This window comes from Amblyomma americanum, chromosome 9 (assembly GCF_052857255.1).
Source record: "Amblyomma americanum isolate KBUSLIRL-KWMA chromosome 9, ASM5285725v1, whole genome shotgun sequence".
In the NCBI taxonomy this organism is placed as follows: domain Eukaryota; kingdom Metazoa; phylum Arthropoda; class Arachnida; order Ixodida; family Ixodidae; genus Amblyomma; species Amblyomma americanum.
The window spans coordinates 104,872,601-104,892,582 of NC_135505.1; the positions used below are offsets into that span (position 1 = coordinate 104,872,601).

Here is a 19,982-nt window from a genome sequence, read left to right on the forward strand (position 1 = left end):
AAGCGGATCATGGTGGCGATCACGCTATGCTATAACTCTCTAGTATGAAGTTTTAGCGTAGCGTTACTGTATATCGCTATCGTACACCGCAACCGCCCGCCGCCTACAGCACATGCGCAAATGACAAAAGCCGGGTGCGCTTCAAACCGGCACCTAGAGAACATATGCGCATGCGCTGTTCGTGGTAGAGGTATACGGCAGCCGCCCTGGTTACCGCTGTGGTAGCGCTCACTAGTCCGTAAGCAGTTGAGGCTTGTTGGAGACTCTCTTCCTACTTATCTCCCGCCGGCACACTATCATAAAAAATAACACCGAAATGTCTGAATCTAGTAGCGAGATGCATGGCCACTTCAGTTCCTGATTTCTCAGCACAAGCGGTATACTTTGAGCTTCTATGCTAAGAAATTGTATGGCTCAGTGAAGGAGCGCTGTTGCATTTCGTTCCTATTCAGCCGTAAAACCCAACAGATTGTGTCCATAAAGACGAATGCTGCAATGAACTGTGGGTTAGTGAGAACACAAAGTGTGGAGGGACTCACCTGAGGCTGGGAAACAGCTGGCAGCAGCCGGTGCTGCCGCGCGTCATCATGTACATGGGCCAGCCGTAGACGCCCAGAGCGTAGTGCATGTAGTGAGTGATGACCATGACCGCTTCGCACACGTTCTGCAAGCGGGTTGCACATGAGAGGCAACAATAAAGGAGTACTATCAGTATACAGTCGGCAGCAAAAGTTCACAGAATGCGAGTTCCTGGGAACAAGGCAACTGCATCGCTACGCCGCGAAGCAGTCGCTTGGCAATGGTACACCAGTGGTACAGCACGCACGTCCTATCATACTTGTTGATGTCTCGGGCGATCGACTCATAGCATTTCGCTGTAATACTTTTTTCTGCGCTCAACATCTTACCCTCAGCTCACGACTATATTGACAGGCAAAGGGAAAGGCCAACTCTCACACTAGGCTCGTAAACAGAGTTGGTATAACACCGTTAAAAACGCTCGAACCGCTTCAGTAAATTAGGAGCCTAGTATGGGGTCCAGAACAACATCTTCATCGAAGACTCGGTCAGTGAATGCAGTCCTAGCCCTCTTTTCACAAGTATCCTAATCCGACGGTACTTCGTTAAACTCCTTGCTGTACATAATAAATGAACAAACTCTGGCTATACATCACAGGAGAATATACATCATTATCCCGGTGAAGAAGACGCTGTGCCGATGTTACTGCCGCGGAATGCAGAGGGCGTGCGCTTGAGAGGTGATTTATTATGGAAGATGAAAAGGCTGCGAAGGCGGGAATATGGCGTTCCTAAACTAGGACTGCGACTTCTGCATGTACGTATTCGCAAGAACGAGAAAAGCTTCCAAAATTGGAAGCCGGGGCGTGAATAATAGGGCGGGAAAATTGGCACATCGCAAACGATGTGTGCCGCCATGCAGAAAACGCATGCAGGGTGTACAAATATGGGGTCTGCTTGGTGTTCAGCTTGTGTGCGCTCATTGCTCCACGTCGTGTCGTGAAGAAAGCTGTAATGAAGCCGACGAGGTTTTCTTTGGAAAAATGGCACATCGGTCAAGCCTACACGGATGTTCGGCGACGTATTTAGTGTATTTAGCTGTTTGGTACACATATGTGCAGATTGCTAAATGCGAAAGTTTTCTTATACGCTAGTTCAAGTCATCCTTTTGCCCTACTGACTTAATTAAATTCCTTACACACAGATTAAATCTGCATTGAAGCTGATAAAAATGAAATTATTATTATTCACTTTGAAACAGGAGGTGCTCCTAAATGTTTAACTTCGGGATCTCCTTCTGCATAGTGTATTAACCATGACACATGTTATGAAGCGCCAATAAAAAAGAACCTCAAAAGGTTTGGTTAGGACAAAAGATGCACTTCAAAGGCCCGGCTGCATGAGCCATACGTAGCATTCCTTGTCATAAAAAAAGAAAAATACTAAAAGAATGACAACCGGCGGTAACTTGGACACGCTACCGATAAGGCTGACCCTGCCTTGCGGTAAACAATCTGCACTACGATTTGAATCCTGGCGAAAGATTGAAAACAACGAAAATATAGGTTTATGAGCGAATTAGGACATGACGTAGACCGAGCACTTCTGCTTCCCACCTTACGAACATGCTGTTCACGGTACATCGACGTTCGTCATAGTTGCAGTGTCCTTCGCAAGCCAGTCCTACTTACGTCAAGGCCAAAAGAGGTTATATTTTTATAATTGCCTGTTATGGCCAGTGCTGCATGCCTTTTGTTTCGCCTCTTTTTCTGCCTCCTTTAAAGTCGACAGATCAAGTCCTCTATTCTTTCTATCAGTATTATGATGACATCAAGCCAGTGTGAAAAAATAACGCATCGATTTCTAATACACCACGGATAGCGAAAAACAAGACGAGGTCGGTACTTTTCCTCTCATGTTGATTTTCTGAGCTAACTGTGTTCTTGATTCTCTAATCCCGTCCAAAAACCCTGGCAGCCGGAGCAAGCTTATTATCATCTTTGCTACCCTACATTCCTACTGAGACGGCATTTCAGGAACGCCTTCTTATTAAGGCCAACTCCCGAATACCATTGGGAACCGCTAAGCGCGGCAGCTCTCAACTTTTCTGCTCGCTCACCGCTTCCGCAACCAACATGCCGAGCTCAACAACCGAGCGCGAGTCTGGTAATCCCTTCTTAACGAGAACCAAGTTCTCGACCCCAAGTCTAGCCAAAGCTGTTATTTGCTTCTTGCCGAGGTTTGTTTCCAAGACTAACTGCAGTAATAGCGGCCTGCTTGCATTTGTGGACGTAAGCCCACACAGCTTGGCGGGACGGTGCAAGAGTGCCCCTTATACTCCATTTCCACATCTCAGTGCCCATTGTGCACATAGTGCAGACGTAGTGCACACGCAGTACACACACAGTGCACACACAGTGCACACACAGTGCACACACAGTGTGCACAGTGCTTTGCTGTGTAAACAGTACACCAATAATGTCCTCAGGCCAACTCAATTTCTAAAGGATAATTGCCCGCATATGTGGGCGGATTGAAGATTTGACCCACATCTGTGCGTACAATGGACGATACACGAGCTCGTAAAGTTTGCGACAGCATGCGCAAATATGGGGGCACGCCGACCTACCGGATGATTGACGTCCAGAAATCTAGTGGCAGGAGTGACGGCAACGCCGGAGAGGAACTGGTACGTGTCGTTGCCCTTCTGCAGTCCCGCACAAGAAAATATGCATGGAAAAGAAAGTTGTACATACTTTGAAGGGGCGCTAACAAGCAATGAAAAGTTGTTTCCTCACAGTTTCTTGAATATTTTCCTTGGTGCCTTTGATTTTGCTGTGGCGAGATCTAGCTTACCAGAAATCATAAAGTGGAACTTCGCCGGCCTCACTTCGGAGACCAGTTAATAATAATGCCATTGAGTTTGACAAATTTCACAAACTGAAAGCAGCTTCGACTAAGCTACGTTAAGTAACTTGTAGAAGCAAACGCAAGATAGCATTGCGTGGGCTCAAAAAACTGTGGAGTTTGTTCCGAACGGGTCGATAAGAAAATCGGCACTAATAGCTTTTTTTTTTTTTGCAAATTAGGCCTGTAGACGTCACCGGTCCCGTTTCGTAAAGACTACATTACTAACTTATACTAAGCTAAAATAAATGTTTTTTTTAGGAATAAAGACGACTACACATAATGAGAAATCGCCCTGCACATACACACGCTACGTCGAAATTTTCTCTCAGTGCTAGCTATGAGTAAAGTACCGAAAACATATACAGCATTCTTCGCCACACTTGTGAATAACAAAAAGGTGCCGAGATATAAATAAAGACGAATCAAGCACAGAAAATACAAAAATATCCGCTAAAAAAAACAACCGCATAATCTTAAGTGGTTCATCCTTAGATACCCAAGATATAAGACAAAGCAGAGTCGTACTGACAATCAGCAACTCATGCTTAATATGCTCCGTGCGACAGTGTATCTGCAACTTACTGACTGATCGCATGTTTACGCAGGCTGATGCTGGGCTTTCACTTTGGAGAAGATGCAACCCAATGAAAAGTTTCAGTAAAGTATAGTCTTGGTTTATGTTTTACGGGAGTTTAACGTCCCAAAGCGACTCAGGCTATGAGGGACGCCGTAGTGAAGGGCTCCGGAAATTTAGACCGCCTGGGGTTCTTTAACGTGCACTGACATCGCACAGTACACGAGCCTCTAGAATTTCGCCTCCATCAAAATTAGACCGCCGCGGCCGGGATCGAACCCGCGTCTTCCGGGTCAAGAGCTGAGCGCCATAACCACTGAGCCACCGCGGCGGCTTCTTTAAAGTATAGGCCATGACGCTGTGAAACTCTAGTGTGAACTACATGCATTAAAATGCACGCCCGCGCATAATAATGCTCTCTGCTTTATTTCATTCCGGTGTTTCTGCGCAGCCCATTTAAAGTTACTATTCGCCATCTGTGAGCAATGAAGATTCGGCAAAGAAAAAAATAAGTGAAGTTCTGCATTCGCCTTTATCCGCCTTCTTTACCCGCAGTGTTGATACAAGCAAAGCGAGCACACAGAAAGGAAGGGAAGCGACACTTACGCTTTCGGAAGCACGCATTACTAGCTGTGTGTGCGTCGGTAACTCTTTGTCCAACGTGTTTACGGTTCTTGTGTCAAGACCAAAAGCAAACAAGCCCTACGTGCACCCTTATCCGCCTTCGAAAATAGTAAGGTCAATCGTTACTTAGAATGGTCAATTACCTTTCAACAATTCCGAGGAAGTAGTCCAGCCAATTTATTGCCATTTCTTTAACAAACTATTTTAATGCTGTTCTTGCCAATTAATATGCGCAAAGAGAGAACGACCTGCTACTAGATAGCCGGTGAACCAAAATGTTTCGGGGAATCCCCCAAGGTGGAGTAGTGCTCAACACTGTCCCTACTTCTCGAGTTATTGATCAGTTCGCTCTGACGTTACCATACGCTGTCCTTCCTGGTTAGCCCAGTTGGTTGAGCGACTGCTCCGGTGAAGCGGTGGTCCCGGGTTCGAACCCCTGAACAGGATGAATTTCTCTATAAGCTACGACGTTCCTGTTGATGCTCTTAGCTTTCATCTTGAGCCATATGGCTGTGTTTGTGCGGTTTCTAATGAGTAATTACTCCCTTATTACAGACCGCCGGTTATACCGCGAAACCCCCGTCCTAAGGAAATCCTAGGTCTATGTATGCTCTGTATCTGTTAGCGCCCGACACAACATAGGCGACCCTTTTATGAGTTGTCTCTTTGTCCACAATATTTGTTTTCTAACTGAAGTGCGATGAGATGCAATTAATGCTCCCATCCTTAAGAGGCATGAGGTGGAAGAGGAGTTGCTGGGTATTGTAGAATAAAAAAAAACACAACGAACTTTTTCCACATTCATCATTGTTCATGAAAAAGTCACAATATGTTACAGCGCACCTGCAAGATATTCTGGAAAAAAAAAAACGAAGAAAGATTTCCTGTCCGATGAACTTTAATAACGCTTTTTTTTCTTCTGTCGTTCCTGTTCTAACAGAAGTGCGTCTAGATTAAATCGTTTTTCTTAAAGAAGATTGACGGGACTCCATTACTTTCCAAAGCCTCGAAGGAGCCACTGTTTCAGACGCATCTTCGAGTATTGTGCAGTCAGAAAGAACCCAGGAATTTAATTCCACATTCCACAGAGAGAGAAAAAAAAAACAGGAATTCATGCCCCATGAACTCAGATAGGAAATCTCGCGACCATGACAACGTGACAAGTCCCTTTGCTTTTTCACAGAAGAGAATACACTAGAGAGCGCTTCCACAGCGCATACAATCCGCAGAGCTTAGCCCATCCTTTTTCCCCGACTTCTAATCGAGGCTTGCAGGGGCTCGAGAAAAGAAAGCCCACAAGGAGGAGCTGTCACAATCTGAAAAGGGAGATAATTGCTCCGGAAAACGAACAAAGGGTGCGCTCGGCCGCTCCGAACATTCATCGATTGGAGCCGGCGCGCACGTGTAGGAGGCATTCGTAGCGATGGAAGAACGGCCCCCTGCCTACACACCGCCACGCCAGTACTGTGCAGTAAAGCAGGAGGTAAAGATAGAGCGCCGTCTGCGGGAGGTGCGGGGTTCGATCCTAAAAAGCGCGGGTACTTACCGTTTTACCAACGTGTGGAAGCCTAATCCCGTCCTCATAATCACTTTGGTGAAATTAACAGTCACAAGGTGAAGTGGGTAACTAAACGCACCTAGTGCAGACTGAACACATTAGGCTTGTCCTTTGAGGCATTAAAATTGTCATTGGAAGCTAAAGCTGTGGTTAGGCCATCGGCAGACGATACGACTTTGATGCTCACTCGGTTAAAGCAGAACGATGGGATTAGCCGCGACTTGGATGAGGAAACGAAGTTTCAGTAAAGTGGGCACGTATCGGTGCAAACGCATAACAGACCAGCTGGAGGTCTGCTCCGCGTACGCAGTCAGATGCATGCGTCTCCATCGACATCGTACGTCGCCATCTGCACAGCGCATGCGCCCCTTGGTCCCGGCCGGTCTCGTACACGTGTATGCTATACATGCGCACAATGCTTAAACCGATAAACGCACTGAAGCAGAACAAAGGAAAATAGAAAATAAGAGACAAGCACAGTGCTACTCCTTTTCTTTATAATTGCCGCACCGAAAATACCCAGCTGAACCAGAAATGAACGCTGTAGAAGACAGTGAGGATAGTTTATAAATGGTTAAAGTGGTATCTCTGTGCAGCCCATGTTTGCCTCTTGCCTCCTATTGGTGCCCTGGGTTGGGGTTCCGCAAAATACTATCACGCCTATTACCAACTACCCCAGCTTTCTGTTCTCTAATCCCTGTAGTGGCGTAAAAAGCGAGGAAATTTCTCCGTCACATACGCTCATCAAACTTTACAGTTGAAATGCGAAATCTGTGCGTGGATTGGCTGAATCTGCTCATTCTCATGCGGACCCGTGATTGATTGCGGCCAAGCCATACATCTTCCATGGCGCTGCACGGTTCTCGCGGAGCAAAGTACAACAAGAAGGCCCGCGCACGGTCTTGTTGGACGAGAAAAGTAGCGCCGTCTGTACGGGCAGAGGACGGCGCGCGCGCAGGGTTTCGTCTTACGACCGCCCTCGCCGCTGGCTTCCCATTTCCCGCGCCGTACACCTACCGCCTCACCTCACCTCGTTAGGCATGCATGGCTGCTGCTGCTGGTGCAGTGTTATACAGCGTCTTTTCTCGCTTAATTTTTAAAGGGAAAAGCTTCGCTACACTAGGTAAACAGTCGCCTAGTAGGCCTGAGAATGACCTTGAACGAGCTTAAGCCCAAACACGTTAGCCGTATATGACTATTTGTGGTACAGTTATGGTGTCACACTCTTTACCCCTGATCTTAACCCATGACCTTTAATTGATATTTGACCTTTGACATTGGGTGACCTTTGAGTTGAATTTTGACTTTTGATCTTAAGAGCATCGGATGGGGTGAAGTGAAGCCACATGATGACATCCGATGGGGGTGTCGTAAGACCATGTGACACCACGTCATAGCCACGTGGTCGTGTGGGTATAGCATATAGAACGGCTGTCGCGAGCGTGTAGCAGAGCTGCCACGGACAAGCCTCAGACGCGTAGCAAGCGTGCTTGCTTTTCGGTGAATTCCAGGGTTAGCCAAGTTACACCAGTGGCAGTTTTTCTTCCCAGTGGTAAAGGGATGAGAAACTATCTCCGGAGTGAAAGGCATGGACATTGGCGTTCACCTACAGCCTTTGTCAAAAGTTTTCCGACCAAGTGATTTTGCTTGAAAGTCCTGTTATAAGACTTGTAGTGTCTGTAGATAGGAAACGCTCCTCGTTGCATAACAAAACTGCCGCACATTTCGTGCTCGTTCCGTTCTCAGTAACAACCAAGCGTCAGTGGTTAGAGCGCTCGGCTACTGATCCGGAGTTCCCGGGTTGGAACCCGACCGCGGCGGCTGCGTTTTTATGGAGGCAAAACGCTAAGGCGCCCGTGTGCTGTGCGATGTCAGTACACGTTAATGATCCCCAGGTGGTCGAAATTATTCCGGAGCCCTCCACTACGCCACCTCTTTTTCCTTTCTTCTTTCACTCCCTCCTTTATCCCTTCTCTTACGGCGCGGTTCAGGTGCCCAACGATTATGAGACAAATATTGCGTCATTTCCTTTCCCCAAAAACCAACCATGTGACAGATTCCTGATGCCTGCAGCCGGACGCCTGAAGTCTGAGGAGAAAACGACACAAATTAGCTACCCCGGGAGATCGTAGCGGGGTGTTTTTTCGTTGGGTAAATTTCTTCCTCTTTCAAGAAATTGGAGGCTTAAAATTTAGCGAAAATGAAATATTCAGGAATTTTGAGAAACTTTGAAGAACTAATTTTTTCTACATTTACTGTGCTTCTAGGTGGCTGCTATAAAGGAAAAAAGGCCTCAAATAGGGATTTTCGGGCCTAACTGAGGGAATTCTCAGCTGCGGCGCGGGCCATGTAACTGTCTTAGCGGGTTGTAGTAGGGAAGAGCTACGTAAAAATAAAGCGTACCGCAAGTAAAGATCAGACTCGCCGAAAATGGCCACAGCCTCACCTGACTGACGATGACGAGGCGCTCCTGGCGTTGAAACTTGCGCAGCAGCACTAATCCGGCCACCACGTCCGACGGAACCACGTCCAAGTCGCGGAAGAAATCCGATAAGAGCTTGGCGATCTCCGCAAACGAGTTCTGCAACCGCAGAGGGATAATCGGCGGAGCAAGAGGGGTGCAAGGATTAGGACAAAAAAACAGGCTTAGCGAAGAGCACAGGCGTCCAGCAACCGTCAACAACCTCCTCTGAAGTTGCCCCAGATTACCACGGGCCTTGCTGTGTACTGTGTATGTAATACAATGTAGAAGTGAAGCCATCACGTTTTGGAGGGGTCATGATTCAGAAGCTTAAAGGGAAGCTGAAGCACTTTTCGAAAAAATTGAGTTCCATGCGGCATTTTATAGTTTTCACCCCTCTGAAAAAGAATATCGCATTCAAAAAGGGCGGAAATAAACGCAAACAGCTGCTTTTTTTAATAAAACGGGCACCAGCGTCTCAGGGCGCCGAGCGAACGCCGCGAATGGCCGGGATCGTCGTGACGTCATCTGCGGGGATCTCCGGCCAGCGCCGACTGTGTTGCTGCGTAGCGCGTTGCTTCGGCTGGCTTGAGAACTGTGTTTTGCAAATTGTGGATCCGTCGTTCACCAAAGCGCGGGCCGAAAAGCGGCAAGCAAACAGGACGGCCAGCAGACTACCCGTGAATGGCGTCACTTCCGCCAGTTCCGTCCTCCCATTCGGCGCTTCCGGAAGCGAAGAGGGCGTTTCGGCGGCGGGTTTTTAACAAGCGATTGCGGCTCATTTTGCGAACAGAATCGAGAAAAAATTTACACACATGATTTTAAATATCCCTTGCTCCCAACCACATCGTTTCATGCAATTTGAAAACCATTTCAGCTTCCCTTAAGCAGTTATAGGGACGCTAAAGGCTGACGGAAGTATTCATTAACGGGTTCAATGATGATGATGTTACTCTCATTGAAAACAGAGCTTGTATAACCGGAAAAAGAGCCAACTGAAAAAAGAGCATCCCTCGCACACGCTGTTCTCACAAAGTAGCTGCGATGGCGTCGGTAATTTTGTAACGGATTTTGTAACGATTATCCGAGGCTAGCTAGACGGCACCGCTGCTCACTTCCTATCGGTGACCTCAGTAATTTTCATAACAAACGCCACGTTCGTTATGAACATCACGTCTAATACGACTAATAGAGCGTCAACAAGGGAGGAATTTGTAATGGAATGCTCTTACCCTATTGCGGTCGTTGGTCCCCATGCAGCAAAACAGGAGACGACAGCGTTTGTTCCAGCTGTCCTGGTACTCTCGAACGGCTTTGCTGTCGCGGACGACGAGAGAAAAAATTTCAGTACCGCAGCAGAGCTAGTTTCACTATACACAAATTAAGCCGAGCAAAAAGCAAGGCAGTCGATAAACGCATGGAACGCTGAAGTAACAGCTGCCTCTGTAGGCAAGCGTTTTTTATGGCGCATGCTAAAACAAAAACCTCGTGAAAGCACACTGGAAGGGATGTAAAAAGAACTGCTTGTTCTCCGAAGAGGTGAAAATATAATTAGCCATATATGTATGTTACTGATGATTTCTTGATAAATTTATACATGGATCTTATTTAATGAGTGTCGCATCATTCAAACACTTTAGACTTTGCATTGATGTAGCCTTCGACGCTCACCAAGTGCGCTGTCAGTGCCGCTATAACAATTTTAGCATACTTCATGCACATGCAGAGTGCAAAAAGCTACATTCCGAAATAGAATGTTTTTGATTCAAAAGGTGCTCTCAGTGGTTGCTTAACTTCAATAACCCGATATCTAACAGTTGCATCAGGATCAGAATCAGTTGAAATAATCCCAGGAACTGCACGATGTTCCCGCCGAGATCTCTGTGTAAATTAATAAATCGAAGTTCTTCCAGACCCCTCAATTATGACATGCCTCAGAATACATACATTTGCTATTATGTAGTCTTCGTTGCATATTATACGACAGGTACTTCACCACGTGGGAAGAGTGTATTATCACTATCAACCTCATCGTGCAGCACCTAACCCCTTAATCCCTTTAAATTATAAATCACAGTGTTCTCATTGAGTTACGCGGTGTTCGGAACAGGTGGCCGATAGATGGCGCTAGTAGGTGTCGACATTGCCTACTAGGAGCCGACGGATGGCGCTAGTTGCTGACGTCCAATCATCACCTTCAGGAAAGCTGGACATGGTGCTTCCAAGCACAGACCATCCCAGCACACACATGTCGTTGCCAAGCACGATAAAGTTCACAACGGACCAGGTCAGAAGAACGCTCACCGGCACCCCGAGCGAATAAACATCGCCACTGCCTTCCTTACGCAGCCGGCATGTTTATCTACGGTACATATCTATGCTCTCCTTACCATAAAACAACAATGATTGCACATAACAACGTTAAGCTGCAAGCATATCAAAAATTTACAGAAGAAGTGTGCAAGATAAATTCAAACCAATGCAGACCTCATGCAGAACTTCCTCGCGGGAATGTTTTGTTTGTATAGCTGTAAACAGAAGTAATTAGGTTTGCTTCGGTACCGAGGTGTATTAACATGGCTGTATTGCTTGTGCTAAAAAAACGCTTTGCTTGATAAATACCCAATTTCCGACGGAGATCAACAGCAATAGATTCATTGTCTCTAGCCAAATGCAGCCGACGTGAAATTTCAGTGCGCCGTTCCCGCAATATCTCTCCGAATCTCCAGACAGCAGAACTTGTTTTCCATCCGAGTTTGCAATTACAACGTCAGCGGCGCGCTCCATGCTCTTATAATCTTGTTAAAACGTTTATCTCTACGCAGACAATCAGAAAAAAATGCCCCGCAATGAAAGAGGCCTCTGACGCCAGTCGGTAAAGTCGCTTGTAGAGACTTCCATCAGACACCGAAACCATCCAATTTCCCGGCCTCGCGGACGCTCCACCGATGACGCTGATTGCTTGACTATGGTATGCGGCTGCCAGTATTCGCTGTAGTAATGTAGGGGTTGGTCGATTATTCGGGGAACGCATTGTCCACGGGTAGAAATAGAAGTCGGTACAGAGACCCTGAAATAGGCCGATGTGCTTCTGACTAAAAGTAAAGTACAGAACGACTACTCTATCTGCTATATATATATATATATATATATATATATATATATATATATATATATATATATATATATATATATATATATAGGAAGCCAACAGTCACCGAAATCAAGGTGCATAGGGGAATGTTTCTTTTTTTTTAATATCTAGTGCCAATCAAGAAGTTTTTTTAAAAGAAAATAACTTATAAAGCAGCAGAAAAAACAACCATGCCGCCGGTGGGATCCGAACCCACGACCTCCGAATATCGCGTCCGGTGCTCTTACCAACTGAGCTACGGCGACGGCTCTTAGTTGAAGGCCAGTTGACGTCTTATACTACAATATATATATATATATATATATATATATATATATATATATATATATATATATATATATATATATATATATATATATATATATATATATATATATATATATATATATATATATATATATATATATATATATATATATATATATATATATATATATATATATACAGAAGCCAGGAACCCGGTACGGCCCGACACAGGAGCGTTTTTAGCGTTCGGCACGTCATCGGCTTCTTCTTGAGCTTGAGCAGTACACACACTGTGTCCTCGCCTTCTTTTGTCACCGGCCGCCGGCGCTTCCCAAGCCTCTGTTCTGTCCAACAATATATATATATATATATATATATATATATATATATATATATATATATATATATATATATATATATATATATATATATATATATATATATATATATATATATATATATATATACCCTGATCCCACATAATACATCCTGTCTGTGCAGTACATAAATTCGCTGTGTAGCTTAATGACAAACGTGCAACCCGTTAATGGCAAACGAGTAATGAACCAAAGCAACAATAAGGAACGTGGTAGTGGAAGGCTCCCCATTCATGTCGACCACGGAGATTTTTTTTTAATGCACAATGAATTCTCAGTACACAAGGATGTTTCAGTTTCTTCCCCTACCGAAATGCGGCCACGATGGCCAGGGTCAAAGCCGCTATCCCATGGGGGGCAGCTGTATGCCATATCAAGCGCCAGCGCGAGAACTTCAGGGTGGCTATGCGGTGGCCTCAGGACTACAATCCAGTATGGATATATCGAACCCGGATATTTAGAGTTATTGGCTATATCGAACACATCGAAACCGTCGAAACTCTTGTTAAAAGCATAGAAAAGTTGTGCCTTATATCGAACTCAAATTTCGCTGGTCACTTAATACACCCAACGGCACGCCGCGCTCCTGCAAGTGGCGCTTCTCTTAAAGGCACTCTTCGATCATTTTTTCCCGATCGGAGACGACCCAGCTGTACAGCCTTGAGCACCTGCTGGCAACGCTAGCGCTAGCAAGGCACTGATCGGGTGATCATGGGTCGTACTTGAGGGTGGCGTTCGTTCTCATGCGCTGTAATTTTCTACTCCACATCACTGTCATGCGCTGAAGCTAACTAATAAATAAAGCCTAATGGTGGTTCTCACTTGGAGCGGTTAGCGCACTTGGTTGCAACTGCGGCTTAATTTTATTTACCAACTATTATATCACATCATATTCTATTCTATTACTGCCTGTAATTCAATGATAGGCATTGGCAATCTCCAAAGCGCTATCCGCTGCAGGTTGAGTGCGAAGCAGGTTATGCCCAACAACGCCTGGAGAGTGGTGGGCTACCAGCACGCTGGCCGGATCCTTACAAAAATGGTCTATAGACAGTTCATAGACTTCTTATAGACTCTATTGCCGTCCGAAGGATATTGCTTTATGTCTATTCATAGTCTATAGACAAAAGCCTACTAAAAGTGTATGGTCATAAATCTATAGACAGTTTATAGACTGTCTATAGGACTTGTATTGCCTATAGGCTGCTCTCTAGGGTTTGTCTATAGACTTTATAGACACAAGTCTATGGACAGTCTATAGACTCCCTACAGAATGTTTTGTAAGGGGAGGAGGCACGTCAGTGCAAGAAGCGCGTCGCTAGCGAGGATGCTATGCATTCTTGCTCTTAGGCTATATATACAAGCGTAACTATTGTGATTTTTAAATATCGAATTATCGATATATCGAACTACTTCGCGATCCCCGTCGAGTTCGACATATCCAGGTTAAGCTGTATTGCGTTAAATTTCGCTTAAGTGCTTAATCTCTCACATTTCTTTCTTAGCTCATGTTTTTTATGTCGCAGACGGTCGCGTCGGTCTTTGCGCCCAGTATGGTAAAACAGTAACGAGTTATCGTTAACTCAATTGTCTCATCGCGTATGCGACAGAAGCTGAGACGACAACTTTTCGCACCTCAGTTCTAACCAAACTGCTGCTGACATTACGCCGCTCGCCTACCTGGCGCGGGGAAACCAAAACAGCAGAAACCTGCCCTAATGGGACCCGGAACTTGTACATCACGGTGAACTTAGTTAACATACGCGCGTCCCGCAGATGCCAGGGTATATGGCTACTTGATGCGTGGACCGGCTGCCGATAAATAATAAAATGTATTACCATGTTCTCTCTGCTAGCGCAAATTTCTCACACCCTCTGAAAGCACCTTCTGAAATTAGAAGAACCATGGCACTTTCTGCCAGATCACCTTGCTGAGTCAGCTAGGTGGGCAGCAGGAAAAAAAGAAGAAACAGTTGAGCAGCAAGGAAAAAATAGCTCATAACAGAGATCGTTGTTAGCATGAAGTTAGTGATCGAAAGCATGAGGCGTAGTGAAGCAGCCGTGAAAAGCGTGCAGGCACCTCTTTCCCTTTCCCCAGCGCACAATACCTCAGGAGTCCTCTTGAGGTTAGCCTCCCTTCATTTTCTTTCGCTCTTTCTCTCTATCTTTTTCCTGGCAGTGATTTTGCCCATGTGGTGCTCTACTCGCGGTCAACTTTCTGTGGCAGTGCAACAGAAGCTAGGCTTCAAAGAGAAGGGGAGGGGCGGTTGTCGCTGCGCCTTAGGAAGTAGGCTCCCTAAGCCCTAGCAACCACTCATCATCGCTCCAACTTTTCCCCTTCATCCCTCCGCACCCCTAGCCTAAAAAACGAATAACGCACTCCCCAAGGCATGGGCACAAAAAAAAGCCTCTTCTTCCCTGCCTATGATCTGCTGCAGTGCCACTGAAAGTTTGACCGCGAGTATAGTGGATAGTAAAAGCGGGGATTTGTACACTGTTACATCTTGGCCACCACAATGCTGTGCAAAACTTCTGCAGGAACCATACGGTCCAAACGGTAACTTGCCATGCGAAACAGATTTTGTACATAAAGCCCGCTTCAAATGCTTGAGAAGGCTTTCATGACGCCATAATCACACAATAGCTGAGATCTCGCGTGCCATTCAAGCGCTTCGCCGGCGCTGCAGGTGCGAGTGCAGAGGTGCAACAGTCCGTGCCATACCGGTGCCTCCAGTTACGTTGAGAGTTTCCAGACCTCTTGTAGCGCAGCTTGCCGTCCTGCAGGCTCCTCTGGTAGCGCTTCATCTTCACCCAGGTACGGCCGGCCCGGTCGAAGGTGCACCACACGGTCACCAGGACGCTCAACAAGACGCACCAGTTGCACACGATGATTCCTGCCCCCGCGAAAGACACCATCGACACCAGGACGCCCTCACATGCTCGGTTTGTAAACTGAGGTAAAACGACAACCCTTCACTAGTCGTGCTGCTCAATAACTATTGTAAATTTCTCAGCTAGCTTCAGCGTAACTCGATCAGAAATTTTAATCGGTCATAAAGACGATGCCACAGGTTTTTCATTCACTGCCAGAAAGTGGAGCTTTAGGCCAAGATCGATGCTTCTCGTGTTTGCTCAGCAGTACAGTTCTGCCACAGGAAAAGAGCCGCCAACGGGGCTGTCCGTATTTCTCGCGTTTTAACAAGGCGATGAGTGATACCAAACGCGGCATCATCACTGAAGCCACGAGGGTCAACTTTAAGAGGCATTTATGGCGATAGAAGCCATCTGTTTGGCTCGGCTTGACCACGTATCCTTGCAAAACAGCAGGAGCTGATAATTTTACCACACTGAAATCAACGGACCAAAAATTTAAATAGTCATAATTACTTCACGTGACAGCAACTCCAGCCGTCTCTTTCTGTATTTTGTAAACAGACAAAAGCGACAGCCGACTAAATCTAACTCTATTGTTCCATTAGAAGTTACAGGACCGGATTTCGGTTACTAGGACAGACCACCCTCAGTTATCACCGAATCGCAATGTGCTTCACATAGACCTGAGTCAATGACACACTCCCTGCAGATAATTAAACATATCATGGTACAATAATATGGTTCCTTAAAAGTAGCGGGTTAGTTAGCGCTCAATATACGCTAATCCAGGTAGCAAAATGAAAAGCCGAGAGTTTTTGGCATCTACGTATCTAAAGTGCAGTGCACTCTTTTGAGCTACCCAGAAGAGGAAAAAACGAGAAGGGAAGACAAGTACATTGTCTATGAGTTGCACTTACCAAGAATAGCATCCTTGGCAACGCCCATCGGGCAGCTGTCATAATGCTTGCTCACCCAGATGACTCCCACAACCAGCCAGGAGACTTCCACCAAGAGTATTCCTGCATGAGCCCGGAAACGTTAGGTAAGCGAAGGCCTACGAAGCATGTTTTGACGGATCCGCTTTAAGAAATCGCGTTCTGTGACTATTGCACTTCACACTACCAGGGTTCTCCACGGGCAGATAATCTGACTGCGTCGGCGTCACGAGGGAAACGAAAGCTTCAAAGATTTGGTGTGCCGCCGTAGTATAGACCAGAAACACATGCAGGTTGCACTTAATGAGACACGGATGAGGCAGAGTCTCTTGAACGACTTTTCCTGGATCAGCTGTTGCATTGCGTTACGTGTTTATTACACTCGATTAAGGAAAGGGGCATCGGGAACACGAACGTACGACGCAGAGATATACCTCTGCCAGCTGATTCATCGGACCGCTTCCACAGTCAATACTGCAATGCCCCATTCGACCCTGAAGGCTGTTTGTATAACACAGCCTCCACAGGAAACAAATTATGCTAGCTAAAAGAACGATACTTGTTGTCTACAGATCTTCGAGGTTTTGGAAAAACTCAGGAGTACGTGGCCAGTTGACACCAGTAGCGCCACCTGTTAATGGTCACCTGCGTCGCAGGCAAGTTTAAGAATGCATACTAGCACGCGCTCAGTATTCATGATGAGCTTAGAGCGCGTACATTACTTAGCTCCAATCTCGCAGATCCACGTTGCAAACTTTAGCCCGTGCAGCAGAATACAAAGAAAAAGGACTAACACCAGCTTGGTGCGCTTTGGTCCAAAGCGCACCCCTTACCTGCCTCATAAACGGTTGCCTTTAATTCATTGCGGCGTCAATCTGCCTAATAAAAAAAAAATGAAGGAGACATTTAAGGGCATGACGCGATAGCGTAATAGGTTAAACCACATGTATGCCGAAAGTATTCTCCACTTTACATTAACAGATTGCTTGCAGTCCTCATTTGCCCCTCCTGGCGCAGTTGTGCAGTGGTTAAGCGATGCGCCAATGCCCTGCGATGGCAGGTGCTCCCAGTGAGGGGCCTTGCGCGACCCAGAGTGTTCCTCCCGAGCGACCAATCATTGATTTAACTGCCACCTGCCACTGTGGGCGGTTTGCTCACTATCCGAGGGGCAAGATGTGATGACGCCGCAAGGTCGCCTGACCTAAGTGGCCCACCTGCCTCCTAGGTTGCTCTCTGAGGAACATAGCCGTGCCATAGCCGTGCCGGTGATTTCTCGCTCACTACGTCGACACGAGATTTTCTTGGGTACTGGGCCTTTAAATCTACGGCGTTAATAAAGGGGGGCGCGTAATCACCAGATACAGAGTCTCTTTAACGGGCAGTGGCGTACCGAGTCGCACGTAGAGCAGGTACTGCATGGAGGCGCGGGGCGCGGCGTCCAGGATGCTGCCTCGCATGGAGACCCAGGAGATGCAGGCCTCGACCACGACGCAGCCGCTGAGGATGACGCAGTAGCCCAGCATGTGTTCCTGCAGGTCCGAGACGCACGCCAGCGCGCCAAAGTCCAGGACCGACAGCAGCACCGCCAGCACTATCAGCCTACGGCGAAGAACAGCCACGGAACAAGTGGTGAGCGTTGGTAAAGCAGATCGAGAGCATAGGGAAAAGGTACATGCTTAGGAGTGCGGTAATAATGCGGCCACATCATGCGAGCAGGTCGGTCTTGCAGAAAACTGATAGCGTAAGAAAACCGTTCGCTCGGAAAACGTTGACTGATTGAAACTGCTTGCTCATAAAACACTTATACAAATTCAGGTCACAGCCAAAAGTGCTCCATCATTCATAATTCAATCAGCGGACTGAAAGCTCCAGAGGCAGTTCCGTGCAAGAGTTGTTCTTTAATGAAGATCTTTGCGACAAACTCCCGGAAGAATGGACGCTCGCTCGTTCAAACACCATCCGTTGGCGTCTGGTCGCTAAGGTTTTGGGCCCACGTTTGACTTGTCGACAAGAAACCATCGAATCCCTAAGATAGCATCCAGTACGCGGAATAAAGCAACAAAACCAAGTTCAGCTCGTTCGATGCTGTTCTCGGTGAAGAAGTCTATTCAAACGAGGCGGTATAATGACGCTACCCATAGGAAACATAGAACTCAATTGGGAGTTAAGCAAAAAAAGGAAAAAAAAACTCCACACGGATGCCTAATTCTATTATGCATTGGCAACACGGCGGCATTAGCAGCTGTTGGTGCCGTCACTGGAATTGACATCACTTCGCTGTTGATGCTCCGGTCTGGTCACGTCACATCCCTCTAACCAATGGGAATGCTCCGGTGCGGTGATGTCCCTTCCATATAAGCAATAGGCGAATTTTATGACCGATGACGCATTTGGGTCCATGGGGCTTCTAATGACGAATAAACCAACCGCGCGGTCCGCTTGAGGATAAAGCGAGCGATTTCGGCGAAAGCGGTCCTTGAGAGCAGAAGCGGAGAAACGACAGCCACTCATCCCTCTCTGCGTTATGCACTTTACAGATATTTTGGAGGGGTTCGAACTCATTCCGGCGTGCGACGCATGCGTACGGCAAAAATTTACGCTTTGTTTACCTGCAATGGGCTCTTTTGTTTCTTTTCTCATGGAACTAAAGGTGCCGACACAGCGATAACAACGCACAGAGGCCAAGATAGAATATTCATCAAGGGGCATAATTTTGCCGGACTTTTTCAACAAACCTTTCGGATTTCCTTAATCTGCCGTTGAAGGGCTGCTGAAGGAGTCAGCGGGAACGCAAAAGAGTATAAATGTAAGGTATAAAGTTACAGGGCGTTCCCAGAACACTGCGAAAACAGGAAAGTCTGCGAGTACGAAAAGAAAATAAACATCACAAACATGGAAGCACATTCATCGCTCTCCTCTTTACGACTCGCTCCACACATCATTAGGCGCAAGTCCCAAGGGTCCATCATCCCGGTAGCGCCGTCCGCCCTCGGCCACAACGCTGCCTCCTAGGCGCTTCTGTCAGCTGCCGCCGGGGCATAGGGCGTTTGCATTTAATCACCGACGGCCTGCCATAAACATTGCCCGCAAATTACGCTAACGAGGCGAAACATGACGGTGCGCGAGAGAAAGGCGAAGCTTCCGTGACGTCATTGGCGAGGGCAACGGCGATGCGCAGAGCACGAACGGCCAGCAGAAACTTTAACGTTTACGAGCCCAAAAATGTCATTTCGTACTCCTTACAAAGCACCGAAGGCACGGCTCGAAAAAAGGCCATTTAATTAAGTAAGCCGCATATCCACTCAGGTTCATTGGGTAACAATAATACAAAATGCCTACAAACAAACATTCAAAAAGTAAGCAAAGATTTGAATAATAACTCAGGACATTTAGGGCGTAATTAATCATGTGTAATTATTCAGCCAACAAAATCATCGTTTTAATAACTTAATCGAGTTCGTTTTTCTTCCGCTACTCCAGAGCGACGTATATGACGCTGAAATAACGGCCCTGAAGCTTTTTTTAAGCCCACTTCTATGCATTCTGCATGCTGCTAGCCGCACAAATCCGCTGAAAGTCAGCTTTTGTAGGGTGCCATTTGGTTCAAGTCGATCTGTCCGTTGTTTCTCTATCACGGTTGCCCGTGCTACTATTTGAAGTTCACCAACCCACCCAGCAGTGAAAACAAAAGGATTGAGAAGTGATTGGGATAAAGCGAAACAAGTCGGCATGTGATGCGTATATGCGAAG

At 46.5% G+C, this 19,982-nt stretch overlaps 1 protein-coding gene across 7 annotated transcripts in view; it reads right to left on the minus strand.

The window, feature by feature from the left end:
- inaE (inactivation no afterpotential E) overlaps positions 1-19,982 on the minus strand; it is a 177,346-nt gene that overhangs the window by 47,818 nt on the left and 109,546 nt on the right. For all 7 annotated transcript variants that reach the window (XM_077636667.1, XM_077636670.1, XM_077636672.1 and 4 more), the window contains exons 2-8: positions 17,623-17,831; positions 16,215-16,316; positions 15,146-15,317; positions 9,879-9,963; positions 8,632-8,766; positions 3,149-3,226; positions 540-664 (exon numbers count right to left, since the gene is read on the minus strand). In XM_077636667.1, the coding sequence (XP_077492793.1) occupies positions 540-664; positions 3,149-3,226; positions 8,632-8,766; positions 9,879-9,963; positions 15,146-15,317; positions 16,215-16,316; positions 17,623-17,831 (906 nt within the window). The remainder of the gene's footprint in view (positions 1-539; positions 665-3,148; positions 3,227-8,631; positions 8,767-9,878; positions 9,964-15,145; positions 15,318-16,214; positions 16,317-17,622; positions 17,832-19,982) is intronic.